Source organism: Cyclopterus lumpus, chromosome 10 (genome assembly GCF_009769545.1).
Source record: "Cyclopterus lumpus isolate fCycLum1 chromosome 10, fCycLum1.pri, whole genome shotgun sequence".
NCBI classification, from domain to species: domain Eukaryota; kingdom Metazoa; phylum Chordata; class Actinopteri; order Perciformes; family Cyclopteridae; genus Cyclopterus; species Cyclopterus lumpus.
The window spans coordinates 15637308-15661029 of record NC_046975.1 but is presented as its reverse complement, the minus strand read 5'-3'; the positions used below and the strand labels follow the sequence as shown (position 1 = coordinate 15661029).

Genomic DNA, 23722 nt, shown 5'->3' with positions numbered 1-23722 from the left:
TCATATTGCTTCCTCTAGAAAGGTAAAATTAGACCAAAGTAGGCGCAAAGAGTCAGTTTCTTGTTTCTGTGTCAAATATAAGCCAACCTGCTTCAACAGCTGGAGAGAGAGAGTGGTGTCTAATATGTGGATGGTGAGTTGGTGTTGCTCCACAGATTTATGTAACGGAAATGCATCCAACATGCTAACGCACAATTGACGGCATCACCCAGATGTGTTGATCTCTGGGATGAGAAAAAACTGTGAGAGAGACCGGGACCGCATCTTTTGTCACCCCTTTCATTCCTGATGAGTTTGCATGCAAGAACATGGCAAATGTCAACCTCATGGTGGCGCTAGAGGAAAAGTCAGTAGGATTCATCCGCATGGCATCATGAATGTCTGTACTGAATACCACGTCACTCCATCCTTTAGAGGTTTCTGTCTGCAGTGGTGGACCAACATTGACCACAAGCTGCTGTTGTGGCTAAAAACATTTTTATTTTTTTTAAACTTAAATCAAGAGGGTGATACGCTTACATCCAAGTTTCCCATGAGCAATACTTGAAATTGTATTAGGTTCAGGTTTCTTTATTTGTACCCGTAGGTAGACTTGTTTCGCAATGGAAAGTGAGGCATTCATCTCGACGCACGCATTACAATCAATAAGACAGACATGATGATAAAATGACACAAAGCCACAAATCAGTGCACTGTTATTATTCTAATTTGTTCACCTGAATGGTGGCGGCTGGGAAAAAAAGGTTTTCTTTATACCGCTTTGTTCTACACCGTGGTACTAAATACCTCTGTCTAGAAGGGTGAAGCTGAAATTCCCTGTGCAAAGAAGAGTCATCCTTTAAGATGATTAGTATTTATTTCATGTGGCAGCACAAAGTCAGTTTCATTAGAAAGTATTTGACTTTGTTTTGTTCACTGATTCTTTTTCAAATTAGTTGAGATCTGAAGATGTGAAAACAGACAAAGTGTAACAAAGATTATTGAACCAGACTTGATTCTGTGTTGTTCCAGACACAACACGGGATCCCAGGGAGAAATCAATTTACATTCACCTTATATTTCATCAGATTGCAGTAAAACTGAAGGAAAGAGAAGAAGAGGATATGATTTCCTCGGGGCTGGTACTATGTCTATATTTTACATTGAGGACGGTTTGGGACTTTAAAACCCAAGTGATTACATTTTTTTTTTCTTAAGACCATTTCTTTCATTTTTCATGAATGTAATTTAATAGAAGATCAATATCCAGTAACCTTGCCGTGTGAATAAATAACAGATTTGGAGGATTCATTGATGTTGGCCACTGTTTGACGTGTCTCCCTTAATGAAGACTAAAGAGAGCCTTAATATCCCAAACAACAAACAGCGATGGGCTTCACCAGTCCAATTAGACGCAGATTCTTAATAGCAAACTGATTAATTTCTTTAATCAAAGTCATCTTTATCCTTGAAGTGCAGTCAGTGTTAATTATGCTGAAACAAAACACAGAAGCTGCTGTGGTGTGAAACTCTAAAGGAGTTTTCTGAATGAACGGATGATAAAAGATGTAATGACTTTGTACAAGGGGAGTTTCAGGTTATTCTATCTTTTCACTACAGTTTATGTAAACCTGCACATTTTAATAACAGGTGTTAATTATGATATTAAATATCAGACATGTAATATTTATAGTAATGCTGAATGCACTTTTAGATCTTCCTCTTGGTTCATCTGGAGAGTCCAGGGATCTTCTGGTAAACTATCCACATATAAAGCCACGTAAGGCCTGGCAGCTTTACTTCTTACAGTGTTACTCCCGACTATGACCTTTTGACCTGAGCGTCCTTCACATACAGTCAGGGCCATAAGTATTTGGACTGTGACAAAATTCTTCTTCTTTTCCTCTTCATACGACTTTACAGAGATTTGAAATGACGCAGTCCATATGTAGTTGAAGTGTAGACTTTCAGCTTTATATAACAAAATTATTGCATTAATGGTCTATGAATTACAACCATTTTTACATAGTCCCCCACATTTTTAAAGGCTCTAAAGTAATTGGATTGTCTTACAAATGGTGTGATGGCCAGGTGTGGCCTGTTCCCTCGTTATTCATGACAAAATAAGCAGATAAAAAGGTCTCGATGATTAAAAATGTTGAGTTTGCATTTGGTAGCTGGTCCAGGGAACTCTCAGCATGAGGAACAAAGAGGTGTGAAGGAGGCCAGTAAAAGGCTGACAAATTACACAAACCTATCAGGCAGATAGCAGAAACATTAGGATTTACAGAATAAACTACATTCCTAAGAATAAGGAACACACTGGCAAGATCACCAACACCAAAAGGCCTGGAAGACCACGTAAGACATATAAAAAGACTAAAAATAAATACATCACACATAAAATAAGGCAGGAATAGGAATGACATTGCTTGGTGCAACAACAGTTTGGAGAGTTTGGAAGAATGGTGCAACATTTGCGGTGTTGTTTTCTCTATTTTCGCTCCCCTCGCCTTTTGTTATTGGGTGGTAATTTAATCTCTGGCGTTGCAGCATGTCATTCATCAAGCATGTTTAACGTTGCAAATCTACACGGCCCAAGCACATTGCTCAAACTATGTACTCAGCGTTATCGAAGAAGCTGTTGCCAGTAATTGCTGTAGGAATGTAATATTCAGCCTAAAGAGCAGCTCAAAATTGTGCCTGCTCCTTTCAAATTGCTGAGGCTTTGATTTTATTATTCACAGCAAAAATATTAAGCCAGCTCTGATTGTATTGCCTTGAACCATGTTTTCTGCTGCTGCACAGTGGATGCTCCTTTTCTTAAATCTAATGTAAATGTAGCTGCGTGATACGTACCGTCAGTGCCGTTGTGATGCCTTATGTAGGTCAATTCTTCTTCAGCGTTCACTGCTTGGCCTTGTGATGAGTGATTTCATTTTGTGAAGGAACTGCGGTTTTATTATTCATTCTCCAACAGAGAGTGAAGTTGCGGTGCATTAAAGCATGACGTTGTCATTTCCCCACTCGCATAACTGTTATTCCCTTTGCCCCAAATTGGAATTAAACCCAACATCTGATGCTGGCCCTAATTGTTTTTCTCTCGGAGCCGCAAAAACTCCAGTTAAGCCTCGTCTCTCTGAATGTACAGTACGTCATTTTATTGGTTGACAATTCTTCAAACTGCTATTTTACTTATTTTTCTCCAGCTTGCCATTTAGGATTTATGAGCCTGTCTGTCATTTTTTGATAACAGTGGGGTTTTCTCACTCAAGATTTAATGCACACTGGCTCCAAAATTGATCGGAACTGCATCACAATTTTTCTACAACAAAGTATCTGAACACATTAGGCGAGTAGCGTGAAATTGACCTCTGAAGTGTAGGCTTACATTTTAAAGAGGGAATTCAAACTAAATGGATTGTATTTGGGACTCTTTCTGCAGTATGCGCATCACATTAATGCCCTAAACGTTACTTATGGTGGTCGCGCTTTAACGGCTGCTGGATAACCAGCAGCACAGATAGAAGCACAACTTTTCTTGGGAGCAGTTTCTCCCCGTTTGTTGCTCTCTAGCAGCGTGACGTCCTGTATATCTTGTTGGTACTGTCTCTTCTGTTGATCAAATTGGATACCCTCTGTTGCCTACAATGAATCATTGCTGGACCTCCTCTCTCGACTCAAGTACTTATTTTTATTGAATGCAGGGCTCAACCTTAAAACTTGTATTTGTCCCTTGACTCTAGTCATTGATCTTTTTTTCTTTTTCAGCTGCGTCAGTATCACTTTTATTCCAGCAGAGGATTATCGGCTGGCTTTTACGCATTTCGTCCTCCCTAGAGAAAAGCAAGGAGTTCAGGCAGTTCTCTCCACTCCACTAATTGACTCCTAATTTGGCAAATGTATTTTAGGGTTGGATGAAAAAGCCGACACCTCTTTGCGTTCATACGTGGGGATGCCACTTCCAGCCCTCCTCTGTGTATTAGTATTGTTACTTATCCATATTCTGCCCTCTACTCTCGACCTCTGCTGCAGCAGAGGCAGTTTAGTAGGCGACACATCTGAAGCTGAAGGGAGGTGTTTTTGGCATGCACCCCATGATTTTTGGGAGAAAAGTTTAAATCCTGCCAGTTCTCAGGCTCTTCAACATGGCGAGCGTCAGCACTGATCCACACTGCAAACACCTCCAGGAAAGTGGCTCTCGCGGAGCCGATCGAAGGCAAAGATTTTCTTAATTACTCGCCCGCCGCAAAATGGAAAGGCACAAGTTTTGCCTGTGGGTATCTGTATTGATTTGAGTGTATGATGTTTTAATGAGCCCGGCGTGTAAATGATTTGTCGCAGTTGTGTATTCACGAAAAGGCTATTTTGTTTGTTTTTCTTCTGCATTCTCAGTGGATGGATTCTCATTTGACGTGGAGGCAGATTTAAGGCTTTTGAGACCAGGATGTCAAAGATCTCTAAGGCAGCCAAGGCTGTGAAGAAAGTGGATGCCAGCAGTGTAATCCGGGCTATAGTGAGGTCAGGACAAGCAGCCCCCGGCCCCCCACTGGGCCCCATCCTGGGACAGGTAAAATTACTTACGATTCCACTTCTTGTTCCATCTGTTCGCTCCGAATGATCGGGAGTATTAACTTAATTGCAAGAGCAGGGCTTTATTTTATCAGCTGACCTTCTGCACACAGCTCTCATTAACTGCGAGACAACCGGATTCTTCCCTATTTTCCCTTTGCCAATCACATCGTTGCCTCTCTCTCCACAGTCACCTCATCCTACATCCCCACTACCACCTCCATCTCCTCTCATAGCCCTATTCATATTCCCATTCTTATTCTAGTCGCACAGCTCCATTGTGCAGGTAGTTCACACTCAGCTTCAGTCTGCAACTATTTTCTTGCAGTTTCCAGGCCAAAGACACTAACACCTTCATCCACAACAGCTTTCCATATACATTAGCCTCACTCTATACAAGCCAGTCGATAAAATGGGACTGAACCTGTGAAGGTTTTGTCTTAAATGATTGTATGCTTCTCTCAGCTTCAATTCTCCAGAGAGACAGCTGAGTTTGTTTCTTTTGTTGTTGTTTTTATTGCTCAGGGATGCACCACTATAACTTTTTCACCAGCGATGCCAAATGCTGTGAGAAAAATGTATGTATGTATCTGCTGGCACAATCATAAAACAGTCCTCAGCAAGTCAGCAGTCCTGAGCAACGAACAAAGATTGATTGTAGTAAGTGGAGACAAATTACTGAGGCAGAATTATTTTTTTGCTGTAAATAAAGTTATCTTCCCAGTGATGATGTTAGGTACGTGTCCTGCATCTATAACGCATTCAAATCTGAAACGAAGTAATAAACTCACTATTGACGTGTGTGTGTGTGTGTGTGTGTGTGTGTGTGTGTGTGTGTGTGTGTGTGTGTGTGTGTGTGTGTGTGTGTGTGTGTGTGTGTGTGTGTGTGTGTGTGTGTGTGTGTGTGTGTGTGTGTGTGTGTGTGTGTGTGTGTGTGTGTGTGTGTGTGTGTGTGTGTGTGTGTGTGTGTGTGTGTGTGTGTGTGTGTGTGTGTGTGTGTGTCCCCTTAGGAGCCACCAAAACAAGCTGTAAACAAAGCATCTGACACATTATTACTTTTTTAGTTGATGATTCACGTAATGAATTTGATCCCAATATTAAGTCTCTTTTAGCTGTTTTTTGGGCTCTAATGTAATGTGAGGTTTTTAAAGCTTTTTTTAACTGCTGCGGCCAAAAAAGACACTTTAAGGGCAGAAAATCAAAACAATGATTTTAAAGCTGTTGAGCTGCGGAGATCTGCAGAGTTGAGTGATAGTTATCTAGAGCTAAAGATTGATCAAGAAAATAATCAACACATGAATCATTAAATAAACTATTTGTTATTTTAATATAAAAGATGAAAATATTATGAAGTGGATGTGTAGAGCAATACAGAGACAGTTTAAACAAAACGGGAGAGAAATCTGTTTCATTAAAACTTGTGAGCATTAAATCATTGTCCCTGTCTGGCAGGGAGTTCAGATTTCCATTAATTAATTTAATTTATGTTGTAGTTTAGGTCGCTGGTAACATCAGAGTACATCATTTTGAACAAAACCATAAAGTAATGACACCGTTACAGATAAGAGAAGTCAAATGTTTTCACATCATTTAACTCATTTGTTCCATCTCAACATTTGCTCGTTGCTGACATTATTTATCACACGTCGCTGTTTTCTGCCAGTTTTGTTGACTTCCCCATTTTCCTCTCTGAGTGTTGCCACTAAGTTCAACAGCATTTAAGGCTGATGAGCACTGTCCATTAAAGAGCCTGACTGGATCATTTATATGTGCACGACGTGCCCAGAGAGTTTCTTTCATTCAATCTGGCAAAGGACAATCAAAGTTAAAGAGCTGAGCCGTCATTAAAGCAGGAGCAGATTGTGCTTTTATGGCGTAAAATAAAATATACATTTTACAACATTTTACAAGATATAAAACAATACAGTTGTGTGAACAGAGACGAAGATGAGGTTAACGATCAGAGCATCACAATTGGACAGTTATCAATGTAACGAGTTACATCCGAGTGATTACACCACAACTAGTTGTGTTTGTTTAACAAATTATGTCGTTGAATTCATGTTTGATGTCACACGGTTATTTTATGTTATATTCAAGTATGTTAAAGATGTACCTGAAAATTAAACATGAAATCCCAAATCTAAAAAACTTTATTTACAAAACATCGAACAAATCCAATGTGGTATTATAAGAAGATGAGTAGGTAGGTAGTCTGGCGATGAAATTAAAATACTAAAATATATTGCAGAGAATTCTGACTCATGATGATTAAGACTATGAACATGAGACTGTTATTAAATGCACGTACGCCTGACACACACGCACAGAGGTCACAAGGTTTGGACTGATGTTTGACAATGACTTTACTTCTGAAGTAATAATACAATGAGTAGTTACAGTAATGAGACCTTTTTATGCAGTAATTAAGAGGCAGATTTATTCTTTAATGTAATCCAATTTCAACATCTTTCATTCTCCCTGAAAAATACAGCAGCCGGGGTTTTAACTGCAACCCAGTAAAAAGACTGTAATAACCCAATTTGACCGTTTCTGCACTGTTTACCAGTTAGATGTATAATTGATTTAAAGATTTTCAATGATCACATTTAAGGCTCAGCTAAAGCTTCCTCCCCCTCAGCTACACTGGAGACCTCCAAGTTCCTTCTGATCCACCAAAAGCTGAGAATTAAGAAACTCGCTCTGACTGTCACTCAACTCTCAACCCTAAAGGTTATTTCGTCGTTAAAACATTATTTTTAATAGCAGCTCCCCAGTGGCATACATAAAAAATCCAAACAACAGCAAAAACTATATCACATCCTATAAAAAAAACTATCACATCCTATAAAAAGAAACTGTCTATCACATCCTATAAAACCTGTCGCAGTGACATGAGTGCTGATATGTCAGCATCAGTGGTCGTTTGTGGTATTTTTAGATGTTTTCTCTCCAAAAAACACATTTTCTTTTCCCAAAAGATGCTCTCGTTGGAATTTGATCGGTTTAAAGAATATGCATTATGTGACAGCTCAGGATAACGGCCACGAATAAGGATAGTAGTTTATTTACCATCTTAGACGAGTAGGATCTTTACGGCGTGTCTTTTGGACACTTCCTCTTTGTCCTCTTCAAATATTCAGAAACGTTGGATATTTCTCACTTAGTTTTTGATTTTTCTTAAAGAACACAAGTTAGTTTTATGTTTCTTGTTTGAAACAATTTTCTTGTCTTTATTTTTTTTTCTTTCTATTCTTGTTTTATTTCCTCGATTCAGCTCAGAAGTCGGCAATATAAAGACAAATGTAATTCTGTTTCAGACTCCAGCTAACAATTATAAGTAGTAGTTTTATTGATTATATAATGATGACTAATAAGGACTCGCAGTCCAATAAGATATCTTCAAATTGCATTTCTGTTGTGAAAAGTACTTCAAGTACATACTTAAGTGCTGCACTTCAGTATAATTTTGAGGTACATTACTTGTGATAGTATTACATTTCAGAGGTACATACGGTACTTTTTACTTCACAGATTCAGAGTCTTAATACATGCATAGAGTGAAACACAAAGAGAGACTCCACTTCCATGCTTTCTCAACCCTCGCTCTTCAACATCACGTTACCATACAACTAACCTGCACTCTCAATCCCTTTTTGAGGGAACAGTATTTTCTTCCGCCCTGAACTGTTCACGGTGGTTAATGAACAAAAACAACGCTCCAAAACTACTTTGTTCAATTAAGGCCAGATTTAAGTTGGTTAGGTTTAGTAAAAAAAACATGATTTGGCTCAAAATTACTGCAAGATTTAAAAATCAAAAACTAAATACTTGGTTCTCACAGGAATGAATGGGAAAGTCATTTTTAGGAGAACAGGCTAAATGATCACGTCTCAGTGATGGAGTCAGTGATCTATAGACTTTAGATAAGGCTGCCAAATTGACAAAAAGTTATTATACCCTTTACTCAGACTTCATGTGATCTTTTCCAGAGGAATGCAAGACCATCAATCAATGAGGAAAGATGAATCAGATTTAATTTCACTGCAATGCGTTTCTTTTACACATCCAGTGATTTCCATCAATTTAATTTGTGAATTTGTCTGATTTAGTCTGCTGACTCCAGTACAAGTAAATGACAGGAGCTAATCCCTCCTGTTATCGTGGTCCAGGTGTCATAGAAGTAGAACCAGCAGGGCCTCATCTTTGTTCAGACCCAGGTAAAGTGCAGGCAGACCTCTATAACTATACCTAGCTATTTCTGACATTCAGGTTTGTGTCATTTCTGTGCAGTAGGCACTGCTGATGGAGGACATTGTTGTGAACCGAGTTGTATCGGCTTATTAATAGAAGCTGACAAACTGTCAAATCTGACCAGAGCTGTTCATCAACAGTTTTCAGATCTGATTCCCGTCTCGCTCTAGATTTATGCAAACCTGGCTTTGGGCCCTCAGTTCAGCAGTAAGAAGCACATTTTAGAGATTAATAAAGCAGTTTCAGGGCACAGGTTGGTCCTAAGAAAAGACGATAGCTGAAAAAGCAGAAGAAGGCATTTCATGTTGCTGTCTTTTAATAGACTTTTAAAGAGGAAGTAATGTGAATCACAGCAGAGCTCTCATTCACCGCTAAATGAAGCTCCACAGCTAAAAGCTACTGATTTTCAGAATGGCATGAAAGTAAACTGTAATGTATTACAGTGTAGGCCATACAAAGTAAAACTTGTTACACATTAGATATAGAGCAGATAAACACTTCTTTCATACTTGGGATGCAATTCAGGGTTTTTTAATTACAATATAAACACTTGAGTGTTTTGAGCTTTGCTTGTGTGCATATATATATATAATTTCCACAACAATAGTCAGTTCAGTTGGAAGATGTGTTGGTAGAATTACTGAAAACCTGTTAATCATGTTCTAAAATCAATATCAAAAAAATAAATTCCTCACATCTGAAGCTGGAACCAGAAACAGTTTGGCACTTGTGTTTGACAGAAAAACTATTAAGCAATAATCAAATTAGTTGGGGATTTTTTTCAACCAGCTAAATGATTAATCAACTAAATGGTTATATTTAATTTAATTTAAACATCATGTGAATTTACCAGTAATTATCACCTGTTTCAGCGAGAGCATGAGTGTGCGTTTGTCTCCAGTATTGCATATCTCTCACCCTTTTGCATCATTTCTTTCTCCTAGACTATACTTTGAAGTTTTGCCCAAAAGCGGCGACGCTGATGGTGTGTGCTCTGATGAATGATTTAGACATCTGCCTGTTAAATGTGTCTCTTTCTGCCAGACCACAAGGGCGTGAGCTTGTAGGCATACTGTAGCTGTCGCCATGTCAGGGGTAATGAGGTGAGATGGGTTGTAACCAAATGCTCAACAGAGCAAAACAAAGCCATATGTTCGTCTAAAGATGCCTCCTTTTGGACCCGTTGGGATGACATTGTTGTCGGGGCGGTGTGTTGTGTGTGTTTGTCTCTCTGGGCTCCATCAAGCTAACACTGTGTGTAACAGTAAATAAATGGCAGTCGGCAGCCCCTCTGCTTGAGGCGGTGGCTCCGGCCCTTTAATCATAGCCAGCCTCTCGTCCTCGTTTTTTTGCTCCTCTCTGACTAACCACCCTTGACAGGGGAAGTGCAGAGAGGTAGGTCGCCTGTCGGCTGCAGGGCAAATTTAAACAAACGTGAAAAATAAAAGAAGGGAAACTGACCGCTTTGGTACAGGAGAATAATTACTGACTGGAGTGAAATTAACACATGGGAAGTGAGAGAAAGAATAGAGGCAAAAGAAGAAAGAAAATCGGAGAGCTACTTATGAACTTTTCTTCAGGAGCATGTTCTGAGAGTCGGTGGGAGTTGAGGGAAAATGCTGAGCAGTGTATATAGAGCCTAACCGGTGTAACACATTCTAGGAGGTTGCCGGGGCTGCCAATGCAGTTTCTGCCTTTAGTATAATAGAAATATGAGAAGAACAGGGAGTGCATCCAGAATGCGTATGTTTGAAATGTAGAGTGAAACCGGGAGGAGGAGATGAAAGAGAGAGAGGAGGCAAGGGCCGGATGCTGTCTACTACTTTGCTTATCCCGCTGTGGTTTTTCCTTAAAAGTCTCTCTGAACCAGCAAGAAATTTCCCACTGAAACTTTTAATGCATTTTTTTTTTTGCATGTACATTAGTCGTAATACATCATGTTAATATAGCTTGTAAATAGAATAAAGCACTGAGAATATGCGCTTGCTTTTTGACAAATAGCCTCGATTTCAATTACTAGGACCATTTAAGCAAAGATGGGAGGCCAGCGGGTGCATTCACAGCCGCTCTGAGCAACAAGCCGGTTCACTCAGAAAACATCACCCACTTACTACAACCCTTGACAGGCAAACCCCATCTCTCTTTCAACATTAAACAGACAAAACAACGGCACACTCGAGGATTACTGCGAGAGGATTCAAGCTGACGGGACCGCCGGCATAATTGTGATAAATGACAGTCTTTTGTCAGCATGCTGCACCGTGAAGCAAAGAGCACACTTTTCTAGCTTGAATATGTGAGTGGGAGGAGGGGGGAGGTGCATCCATTCACTTCCCTTCACAGGCTCTCGTATGAGAGACGAGTATAAAAACATGCAATTTCCTATGACAGCAGAATGCAATACGTTAATATAGTTTAAAAACACAAGGTGTGTGTGTGTGTATGTATATATATATATATATATATATATATATATATATATATATATATATATATATATATATATATATATATATATATATATATATATATATATATATATAGGCGACAGGCTGCCAATAACGCTCCTACATAACCGTCAATGAACTGTCAACACTGGTTGAGTATTAAACACTTTTATTAGTTTACACTCGGCGGTGTAACAGACCGCAGCTGTGGAATAACTTCAGTCTACACATGGCATATGTCCAAGTTCCACATGGTACACATAACGTGTACCCATGTACGTCTTGTGGCTCCATAAGGAAACAAGGCACTTGACTCTACTGTACATCCTCTACACCTACTGCTCTGATCTATAATCCCATGATGCCCCAAAAAACACATGTTAACAACTTGAAAGGGCCCATCCATTATTCATAGAATCAAAAAGATAACTTTCATCCATAGTCAAAAGGGGGATTTAGGGTTTGACAGGCAGCTGGACAGTTTTTTCTCTCTCTTTCTTCTTATTTAAAATGACTTAAAGAGACTTTGAGACAAGTACAGACAACATCAAAGCATGAATTTGAATGTGTTCTGAAACGGTAAAGGGATTACTTACATTGGTGTTCTGGCTTTGTAAACAATGTAGTAAAATAGTCCTGTACTGTAGTTTGTGTTGCAATAGGATTAAGATAATGCAAAATGCTCATCTTTAAGCTCTACCATTGAAACATTTTTATTTATGGAAACGGTGTCTTTCATAAATAGTTGGCATCTTGAGGTAAGCACATTTTGTTGTGTTAAAATCGCTGCAGGAAGGTTTTAAAAGCAAAAGTGGTCCTAAAATATAAGTGACTGTACGTTATGCATCTCTGAAATCATCTCGAGCTGATGTTTAGATTCTGCATTTAAATCAAATAAAATGTTTCATAATACCAAAAATAAACTCACTCCAAACACCACAGTGAGTGATTTCACTGATTAACTTTTCCCTCCAGACAGCTGAGTGATATCAGCCATTGTTGCTTTGTAGTTTGAATTGTGTGCCCACCCTCATTGTAGGGAACCACCAAGGGGTTGTAAGATAAATCTGGGTGGTCATGAGAGCGATAAAGAAAACATCTCCAACAAATATAATTTTTTTTTCTCTTACATTTGCTTTTGGAAATGTGCTCCTTCAGGCCTCTAAAATGTATTCAAATAAGGAAAATCAAGGAAGGGAATATCACTTTGGGCTGTGAGTAGCCTTTGAAGCGCTACAAGACTAAAAGGTTTGGATCCACTAGGTTTGACTCTAAATTGAAATACTGGAGCACCGTGAAGAGTTTTACAGGCAGACTGCTTTTGAATCCTGGAGCTGTAGGGAAAAAGAAATCATCACTCCTTTGTATTAAACCTTTCTCTGTAAAAGGTCCCAGTATAGTGACAGAGAAAAAAAACTACACTAAAGGTCACGGTCTGTACTTGGCATCTAATGGCAGAAGAGTATTGACCTAATTTTATTGACAAGCCGCATGACCTGAACTCACTGATGAGATACTGTATATTGAGTAGCAACAAATCTGAAGCAGTTTGGGGAGCTGTGCCGAGATCAGAGAAGGGAAGGAAACACTACTAGACGTCAATATACGTTTCTGGGATATTATATACAGGCTGATAGATGGGTTCAGTGTTAAATGTAGAAAATATACTTCCACAAATCCCAGCAATACATTTTAAGTTATTCTCAGCACAACAAAATGTGATGAAAGTCAAGCTTGCCAAATGCTTATCCACAGCTTGGCATTATATCCATCACTGTTGTACTGAAATTCAATACAATTTATCTGTTTGGATGTGATACTGCCTCTGCTGGTCTGAGTTTTAGGTGTGGGCGTGATCACATGCTTTTGTGTATGCGTGTGTGTTTAGACTCTCTAGAGTTCATGGGAGATGAAAGAGGTTCCTAACGGCGTCTCTGTGGGCTCCAGGCTGACATGGGAGAGAGTGTGACTTTGGGAGCGAGACAGTGTGTGATAATGAGAGGGAGGAGCTTTCCCCTGAGCCTGGGCCTCTCCCTGCTCTGAGCTCTGGCTTGGCAGCGTCGCGTCTCCTGGTTCTGCTCCAGCCACAGTCCCAGCTCCTGCAGCACCGCGCTCCTGCTTGTGTCTTTCCCAAGCTGAGCTCAGCTTCACAGCCAGAGCCAGCAGGTTCTTCCCCAGGAACACAGTGGACACACGGGGGTCCCTGTACCACAGCATGCCTGTGCCCCTCAGGGCCAGGGTGAAGATGTTGATAGTGACCAAGCTGAGCCAAGGGTACAGCGCCTCCTTACGGGGCCCCCTCTGTCCTGGCAGGCCGGTGGACCCCAGCTCTGTGAGAGCCACACAGGGCAGCAGCAGCAGGAGGGCGTAGCAGTAAAAGAAGACCAGGCCCTCAGCCCAGATGGGCAGCCTCTGCTCAACGACCCCTCCACCCCCCGCTGCTGCCCCGCCTTGGGCTTCCCACAGTCCTGCTTGCAGGTCCAGCACATCCAGCAGGTCCACCACCACCCACAGGAGCCGGCCCTGCACCTCCTGCTTCCTGCGCTGCGGGGTCATGTGGTCAGCTCCCGTCAGGATAAGAAACAGGGAGGGCAGGCAGATGGACAGCAGCAGCGTCAGGGTCTTCCTGGCCAACGGGTCGGGCGTCCGGCGCTCCTGTCTGTAGTTATGGCAGACAAAGAAGAGCTTGAGCTGGAGCAGGGACAGGAACAGGAACCAGAGGGCGTTTGCAAAACCACGACGCGGCGAACGCGCCTCCGACATCACGCCGGCCGACACGAAGCGCAGGGCAAGCAGGAAGCCCACATCGCCTAGCAACACTGTCGCACACTGCCACGCACTAGGTCCTGGAGGACCGCGAGCCCCCAGCATGCTCTGCTCCAGCAGGTAGAGGTCCACCACTGCCATCGTGCTCACTGTGACCAGGGTTGATACGCACACCTGGGGCGTGGGCACCATGCCTGAAAGAGACATGCAGAGAAGCACCATGGTAAATGTGTCCACACAGGGCCATCCGTCTCAGTAAGACTCACAAATTTAACGGATAAGAACATGCTCGTTTGGCCTCACGCTAATCAGAACCAAATGTAAAATAGTTTGACGCTTGTTGCTCTGGTTAAAGACATTGGCTGCCTAGTAAGCAGTGAGCGCCCTTGATCTTTGGCCAGAGCTACAACTTGGTCGCTCAGGCTGAGTAGCCTGTTAAATTGTGTTTTTTTCATTTTGTTTTGTAACCTTCGACTCTTTGAATTAAATAGTCTTCATTTTCCATAAAGATCCTAGCTTTGCTTTTTTTTTGATACTCAGACTTCCCTTGAGTTCTCTGCTGTTACCCTTTTCTGTGAATTATCGTTGTTTCTGCCCCTTTTTTTTCTTATTCATTATTAATTAATTGTGTTCAGGCGCTGCTAGGAGAACTGTCAAAGCATTTTCTTTGCCTCTATTGTCTGCCATATTTATTCTCATACTGTGAAGAAATTTGTAATCATTGCAAACCCCCCTCTTGCTTCAGATGAATATTGATAACTTGCTATTTGTTTAGAGATATGTTTGACTCGTGTCTTTGTGCTCACCGTGTACATCCGAGTGAGGTGAGTGCAGGCAATGCTAATCTGGCAGAATATGAGGGTAATCTTTTTTCTGTAGCAGCTCATTTCTCAGCCACAAACCTCAGTATTGATATAGCATGAGAAATGATCATTGACTTTACAATGTAATCGAACCAACGTCTCTTTATCGCATTTGGCTGAAAAGCACAGCCTAGAACTGTCTGTTATCTGCTCGGCACCACTCAAGAGGGGGGGGGGGGGGGCGGGTCAACCCTTCAACTGGATCAATGCCATTATAATACAAAATCGCTACCAGCTCAGATGTGTCGTAACGGCAACAGTTCAGCGTGATTGAGCGAGAGATTGTTGGCATGAATTGTGGTCTGTGAGAAAAGTCTGTCAGTGAAAATTGTGTATTGATATCTTGCCGATGGAAGATACATCACTTCCCTGACTGTAAGACTAACAGGAGCTCTGTCATCTCCTTGGTGTTGTCTGAATCATTGAAGAGGGCTGAGGAACTCCATTGGGTGAAAAAAGCGGTTTGAGATTTTGTGTGTGTGTGTGTGTGAGGAGAGAAGGAGAATGAGCATATGACTGCATGTGAAAGATTAATAGGCCTCTTGGCGGTCTACATGCCTAATAAAGTGTTACTGCGTGATCATTATAGTTCATAAATAAGCTCAGGGTGAGCGGGGGTGAAAAGGATGAAGAGGAAGACTCGAATGCAGATAGAAAATGACTTCCACCCACTTATATGAAGACATGCAGTTTGTGCGCTAGCTTGGCCTGGATGAATCCAAATGTATTCATCACAGGGGCTATTGAAATGTCACAGACATTAGAGTTTGTTCTGAAACAGATAAATCTAAGAAATGGGGAAAGGAACAATCTCGACTGATTAATTCGCTCTGAGGCATGGTGGGAGGACAGGCGTAGATCATGCTTGCGTTCATATAATATCTGATTGTCTATAGAGCCTTTTGTCTCACTGCTCACTGCAACTTGATTACCATTCCCCCAAAATTGAATGAATTTCACCAAGCCGCAGATTGAGAGGATATTGGAATTCAAATTTTTTTATTTTTGTGTTTCTCGAGGAACAAACCCAATCTGCAGGGAGCGCAGGGATGGAGAACTTTACATCCACTGTCGCAGCTGGCTTTTTCCTCCAGGTCGTGCCTCTTAAGATATTCCACCTGAGCCTTACATTTCAGCCTGGAAATCTCCCTGTCAGCCCATGTTTGTATTTTGACTCCCTGTCAACACCATGTAATTTATTCTGTTCTGAGTGAAGGACTGGGATGACAGCCCCGTGCGTCCACTACGCTCATCAATAATGACCCAATTCATCATTCCCCTGTCAGAGAAATAACACTGCTGTTGACGAGGTGAGGCAACCTTTCTCGTGGTAATCCTGAATAATGGTATGTAATGGTGTGCAGGTGATTTCTATGTGTTCAGTTTTGTGCTGAAAATCAATTTTCTCACAATAACATGTTCTACTTGTCTTAAAGTGTGTATGACACCAGTGCTCATGGCTCTCCCTCCATCTGCAACAGTGTAATTGTCCAAAAGAAAGCTCTCATATTTGTGGCACACACTGACAGCGATTTGGCAAGTGGTGAGTTTGCCACTGTCATTTGTTTTCTATCAATATTGGGTGATTTCCAAGTGGACAGCAATCCATGTAGAGCAAATATTCATTTGTGTTTACTCTCACTGTTTATCGTCATAAACAGTCCTCATAGAGCTCCAAATCCCATCAAAGACCAGAGCCGCCACACGATATCGCAGGTGCCTCGAGAGCACCAAGGGCATCAGGACAACATCTATGCCATTATGTGAAAACTAATTAATTAATAGAGAGCCAGGCAGTGTGCAATCCCTGATGATGCACTGATGAATAAATCCCCTCTCCGGACTTAAAGCCACATGACTGAAACATCTGTTGATTTGTGAGGTAGCAGCCTCAGTGCTGCCAGAGGGGCTTTATTGTTTCCTCTTTTTTTTTTTTTACAGAGTTATCACGTTTGTTTTTTCTTGAAAAATGATTATCATTAATTGCCCAGGCATGCAGCGCGACGTCCTGCAATTTAACAATCTCTATGAAGCCGCTTCTCTGCAACACCTGTTTCTTAACCTGTTTCATTGGCCTATTAACAGCAGGTAGTGCTGTGGGTTGATCCGTGCATTGCTGGTAGTAAAGTGAAGCTTTGTTACCCAAACCATTCGTCTTGCACCTGGGCTCGATCCTCCTGGCTGGATTTACAGCGAATAATGTGCTTGTTCTTCCAAGGAGAGGCGCAGCAGGTGACCAATAAAGTCTCTTTTATTGTCGTTGATGAGCCGGGCTCAATGATAAAGTCCTTTTACAGTCCGGGTGTTTGTGTGGAGTCTGGCTCCAGGAGGAGGCTCGTCTCGAGGCTGTTAGAGTTGAAAGTCATCGCCACTGCCACACCAAGCGGACACGAGTTTGTAGGAACAAAAAAAAACAAAAAACGGCTCATACTTAACAAGATTTCGCCCTCCGTGCAGATCCGGCATGGCCGATGTCTCCGCGGTTATTGCAGAGCCTCGATCCGGATCTGTCACCTCCTGCAGTGTCGGGGGGTGTCGTTGTCGGTTTATCTTTTGAAATACAGCTGCGGGGGCAGAGAGCCGAGCCGGGCTCGCTGCTGCTGATCGGTCGGACTCCGGCTGTGCGGAGCAGCCGGGGGGAGTCGCTCAGAAGTGGAGCAGCAGCAGCAACCGCGGCGACGTCAAATCATTAAAGTGGAGACCGCAGACCGAGAAGATGGCTAGAGAGAAAGAGAGGTAGAGAGAGAGAGAGAGAGGAGAGGGGGGTGGAGACGCAGAGCGCTGCAACAGCGAGAGGAGGTGGAAGAGAAACTCACTCACGCTGTCCGAGTTTGGTTGTGGTGTTAATTTGTAAGCAGGTTACGTGCTCCGCTCCAGACCTCCCACCCTCCTCGGTTTCTCCTCTTCCTCTCCTCCACCAGCAAGCAGCTGTGGAAGTTAAGCTGCAAGATGCTATGAACATGTGAGAGCACCCAGTTACAGTATGCTCATTGGTTATGGTAATCACCGTGATGGCACAATAGTTGCATTGTTTTGAGAGCAGGCGAATACCTTATTTACCCTTCCCCTTGAAATAAAGAGCGGAGGAAGTGGAGCGAAAGATGCGTGTAGCCTGTAGACACACTTGGAGCCCAGGAGGCAGATGTTCCAACTTTAATTAGTCCTGAAATGAAATCATCCCTCTGTTGAACTCATTACAGCCGATTTATACACGCTTAAACAGAAGGATTGGGAATTTCTAAGACGGATCTGGATCAAAAATTAATCTTTTGGAAACTGTTTATAAAGAAGAGCTGGCTGCTTTCCTCGTTCAATAATTAAATGTTGGTTCCTTTGTCAGCCACAGATGCGATTTAAAGGAATTTTGTAGCATCACCTCTTCTTCAAGGTCCTGCTCCCTCGAGTGTATCTCAAAGCATTCCTGTCTGCACCTTTAGCTCCAGTCCTCAACTCCCTCGTTTTATGAGGCTCTTTGTGTGCCGGGTTCATTTTAGAGTGAGAGGTTTAATCAGACTGGTAGAAAAGGGGCTGGAGAGTCATCGTTCTTGTCAGATTCAGCTCTGCGCTCTGCTGGCTTCCAAGAGAAGAGAGATTTTCCATTTTGCTCACTTCAGCGTGTTTTTTTTTCCTCTCTTTTTGTTCTTCTTCACCCATCGTCTTCTTTTCGCTGCTTTTCTTTCACCCCTCTCCCCATGTTTATCACATTCTCTCCATGCTGCTACTATCCCTCTTTTTCTTTGAGGGACGGGCGGGGGGGGGGGGGGGGACGGGCGGCGGGGGCTGTTCCCTGTGGGTGTGGTTGAAGGTCATTCAGCTCACTTTCAGAGACCAGGATGAGGGAGAGCGAAGCAGGAAAAAGGACAGGACGAGAAAGCAGAGGAGGCGAGGGGCAGCCAGGCGGGCAGGCTGTCCACAATACTGTGCACTCATCACTTTTAGCTTCAGACATGACCGGTGATGTTTGGAAGGTTACAGACTGACCAAGAATGCTCAAGGCGTCAACACTGAGTCATGCTCCACAGCTGACCCGAGGCTGACCTCCACAAACATGGAAGACTCGTGCCCTTCACCTTCCTCCTCTTGGCTCTTTCTCTCAGTGTTACCTCAGTGTGTTGCATGAATGAATAGAGCACGGATTTAGCATTGTCCAACTCATGGGCAGTACAAAACTAAAACCTGATGCAGCAGAAATGGAGATATTGTCCTTTTTATTCCACGCATTCTTCTTCCTTGTCAAACCCTGAGCTTTGGGTATGTAATGTATCCTGTGACATCACTTGAGGCAATTTATCCGACTCCCTCTGGAGCCACAAAAGGCTTCATTCAACTGTGTTCACATGTGCAGTAGTCCTCCCAGAGACCTGTAAACAGACTTTGATGTGTAACATTGTGAGTTTCCCCTTTAAATAACACCTTTTAGTGTGCAGAATTTGCTATTATCTCTGAATACACGACAAACGCAGCGCAACCGTTACTATCAGTTGTTGTTGCAGTCTGACTTTATTCCAAACTCTGACTCTTTCTTTGTGTCTCTCCTACACTTGTCAGCAAGTCTTGTGCATTTTCAGACATCTCCAGCGTGGAGCCTCAGCTGCCTGCAGTTAAGGTCCCTGTGTTTCTGCTGCAGACTCCACACGTGATTAATCATCTGAAGTGGCAAAAATCACAACACTGTCTGGACTGTGAGGGGGACCTAATGGAGTTGAAAATGGGATGTTTTGTCGTGATGCAATCCATTTTGTTTCACCCGTCGTCTGCTTGCTTTCACCATCCCCTCAGACAGCAAATTATTCTTCTTGTTCCAGCGACTGAAAAGTGAAGGCTGCCTCTATTTTAAGCAGAGATATAGGCGACATTAAGATCTCTTCAAAGTTTGGGCTTGTTTTGGTTGTTATAACGATGAGTCCTGAATTTGGTCCGCTCCGTCAGCTCGGCACTCATGCTTGTGTGAGCAGCGCTCCGCAGCTCTTTTGTGCAGAGCTGTGTATTGGCATCAGCACAGTTCACTGGAGACTGGGGGTGAAATCGTTTTCATTTTCCACTTTTAAGACTAAACCACCGATTCCACAGTGGAAAATCAAGTATAATGCATGTCCAGCGTGAACTCATTTTATTTTCTGCTATGTTGCTGTGTGTATCACTGTCTGTGAGACCTAAACTGACGTGCTGTTCAGCCTCTCACTTTCCCCCTCTGCAGCTGAAGGCTTCAACATGAAACCTAATCAGCCTTATGATGCTACAATGGGGTTGGATGTGATAAAATGCCAACAGCGAAGCAGATTAAATGAACACGGTAATGAAGGTAATGAATGAGAGTGTTTCACACTGAAGAGTTTAATTAACCTCGCCTCCCACTAGCCTCTCACCACTGTAACACCTTCACCACCGTATCGCGGCCCGCCACTGTGCCGATTGTCTGGAGCAATTTATCAGGTGGCCTCGTGTGCCGAGGGCAATTAATCCTGCCTCCTGCCTCTGTGTCCTTATCTCCATGTTTGCCACGCTTCCATAAGCACTATACTCCTCTTGACCTACTCACACCCTCTTTCTCATCTCCCTCCATCTCTTCCTCTCTCCTCCATTTCTTTTCTAGCCCTGTTCTCTCAGATACAGAGACACCTGCGACCACACACAGTGCACGCTTCCTCACCGTCAGCGGTCCCTTGCAGCTTAATATGCACACAGATCCACTCTTGAGCAGATAGTCTTGTCAGATTTAAATGAGGCCAAAGTATACATACACACACACACACTCACCCATATTCATGAGGACCTCCTGCGGCCTTGTCTCCTCTCCCGTTGTTCACCTTGGTTTCACACATCCCTTTTCATTGTTCAAATATTGACCACGACGATCATCGGCCACATTCTGACATCTTTAATACACCTCAGCTGTCTCTCTCTCTTTCTCATTCCCATCTCTCCTCCCCTCCATCCACACGCACTCCCCATCCTGCCACGCCATGCAGTGCTACATCTTGTTAAAAAGAGTTAGTGAAGCTGAAAGACCAATCACATTAACACGGAAGGAGTGTCAAAAAAGACTGCAGAGAATTTGGTGGAAGGGTCAAATCAAATGGACACTTCCCAGATTTTAATTGCAAATGTCTAATTGCTCATAATTATGAGTAATAAGGCTCTGCCGCGCTGATCTTGAATGGATCATAGAGCAATTACTCACTGCTGTCGCTGCTGGATTTGACTGCGAGAGATATCTTCGTAGATTAACATTTAATCCCGTTACCCAGGATCTCAGAAGTCTTTGAGGCTGACTGTCCTCACCCACAGCCGGCTTGGAAGGCCCCGCCTCGGGTGATGGGCTGCAGCCATTTTATACTGGAGAGCACCCGGCTCTAATCAGTCATGGTGGAGGAGGGAGGATTTATCCAGCAGCTCGAACTCGAGGATGATTAGATGCTCGGATGCAGTGAGCGGGGTTAGCGATTTGGCCAGGCCATGAATGTTACTGTTCCAGTTCTCTCTCTCTGCTAAATGTCATGCAAAGTTGTAGGAGCCAACCTTGAACTTTGCTTTCATGGCACACCAGCCCTCCACCACAGTTAAAGACTGTCATTACCAACATGATTCAATCACGGTAATTACTGCAGTTAAACTATTAAATAGCCAGAGGCCAAAATAAAACATCCTCACGCTGCCACCTGCAGAGGACAAGATGCCTGGACTCCTGTGGAACAGTTTAATTAAAATATGATTACCTGTCTCTGGTGCATGCTTTATTGTGTGCAGAGCTGAGGGCAAACTCACCCACCTGTCTGCTATCCTCAGGTGGGTGGTCCTGTCACATCCTCTTATTTGCCACTCTTCAAGCCTTTTTTAAAATATGAGTTAAATCCTTTTTCAACAGTAAAGGACTATCTGGTCAGGACGACTGTCTGGAGTCATTGCCTCTGCCTTTCTGTCTGTCGCTCCTCTGTCTGCATAATGTATCGCCGTCCAAGCTTAAGCACACTTTAGAAGCATCGGGCATTATCTCCGGCTGGTCGGGGAGGCGCTTTTATGGCATTGTGTGGCATGAAAGGGCCATCTGAGAATATGGGAGAGATCATTATCCGACATGGGCTGAACAGAAAGGAAGGAATGGGAGCCGAGGCAGGGCCCGAGGGTTTGCCCTGACTCGTACGCAACATCACAGCCTTTATACTAATCCATATTTAATTAGACTTTCCTTCGGTGCTCCCTCTCCATTTGTTTACCCTTGCCATGTTGTTTTATGGGAGATGGAGGGAGGGAAGGGCACGGGTAGAAGATAGTGAGGTTGACATGGGATTACTATTAATACGCATGGAAGGGAAGGTAGAGCCTAGCGAGGGCTCCAGGGAAGTAGCTGCGTTTCATTTCATTAGTAGCATATTGTAATTCAAATAGCACCCGTCAGCTCTGAAACAATAACCTGCCTCGACTCGTATGATGTGTTGAAATTTCAATCAGTTTGTTATTATTTTGTTAGCGCATGCATAGAAACGCCAGTGGGTAATGAGTCGTGTTACAGACCCAAATGGAGTGATGGTGTCACGTAGATCAAGCTGCTGATTAACATGCATCAGGTGCTCTTGAAGCCTTTAGTGGAAATGATGTTCAGAGAACTTTCTGCTCCATTAAGTTAAAATAAATGTCTTCCCCGTGCTGTCATTGGAAAATGTCTCGGGATGACTTTTATTTGAATCATGGAAGCAATAGGAGCTTGTGACTCCATTAGGCAGAATTTTAAAAAGCTTTCTTTTCTTCCCCTCGTTTTTAAAATGAACATTTCAATCTGTGTGTTGCCTTTGGGAAGGATGATGTGTGAAGGTCAGTATATATTCCAGTAGTAATAATTAGATTCTTTATTAGTATTTGCCTGTGAATTCAGCTCCAAAGAAGAATGGTGCAAAGGAGCAGCGTTGGCCGAGTGTTGACTTAATGTCACCCATCCATTTCGCTTTCGCTCTGGTTGCCTTGCAGGAGCTGGAAAATGGGAGGCTCATTCATCACTCGGTTTCTCCGGCTCTGGGCACCAACATGCATTCAGTCATAGCTGGAGTGACAGCCACACACACACACAAACACTGAGTGGAACAACAGAAAGGCTGCAGACACACACACACACACACACACACACACACACACAGATGCATCTCAGTGTGAATATAACAAGAATAACTACAATGCAGTGTGAAAATGTCTCCACCAAAATATTATGGCACAAGAACACACACACACACACACACACACACACACACACACACACACACACACGCTCCCAGAATCTGAACCACTCAAGTGGGCAAAGATAGTCAGAGCTCAGTTTTGTGATTGATTGAGTGACAGCAGCTTAGGCTTCTGTATTCTGGCAGCACACTGTGACACAAGTGACATTCAGCTGAATGTTTGCGGACTCAGATTTTTTGTGCATTTTAAAGTAACCCTCCATAATTTTTGCCATCCTTATTTCTCTTGTTTTCCGATCCAGAGAGGAATCCCCATCGGACAGTTCTGCAAGGACTTCAATGAGAAAACTAAAGAGCTGAAGGAGGGCATCCCTCTCCCGATCAAGATCCATGTGAAGGTAGAGTGTCTCTAACCCATCCCTGACCCTTCACACTTAGCACGCTTCCCTCCCACCGTTGTGGTTAATTTCACTAGCTGCATAATATTACTGGAGCACTTCCATTATTCATACTCTAGCACTAAAGTAATCCTTTCCATTTGCATTCATTAATGAAGCAGTGCCCAGAGGAACTTGGAGTCAAGAAGCATTAAGTGCATGCAAGGAACCTGAATTACTCAGAAAAAGAGGTGTTATGAGCTTGTAGATTTTATTTTACTCAACCTTTGTTCGAC

At 42.7% G+C, this 23722-nt stretch overlaps 2 protein-coding genes across 2 annotated transcripts in view; one reads left to right on the top strand and one right to left on the bottom strand.

Annotated features, from left to right (window-relative positions):
• mrpl11 (mitochondrial ribosomal protein L11) overlaps positions 1–23722 on the top strand; it is a 41993-nt gene that overhangs the window by 13384 nt on the left and 4887 nt on the right. The window contains exons 2-3 of the mRNA XM_034544339.1: positions 4375–4549; positions 23352–23447. Of these exons, the coding sequence (XP_034400230.1) occupies positions 4427–4549; positions 23352–23447 (219 nt within the window). The 5' untranslated portion in view covers positions 4375–4426. The remainder of the gene's footprint in view (positions 1–4374; positions 4550–23351; positions 23448–23722) is intronic.
• On the bottom strand, positions 12454–17397 carry tmem265 (transmembrane protein 265). Its single transcript, XM_034544338.1, has 2 exons — positions 17313–17397; positions 12454–14212 (listed from the first exon to the last, which is right to left on the bottom strand). The coding sequence occupies exon 2, from the start codon at positions 14208–14210 to the stop codon at positions 13146–13148; it is 1065 nt and encodes a 354-aa protein (XP_034400229.1). The 5' UTR covers positions 14211–14212; positions 17313–17397; the 3' UTR covers positions 12454–13145.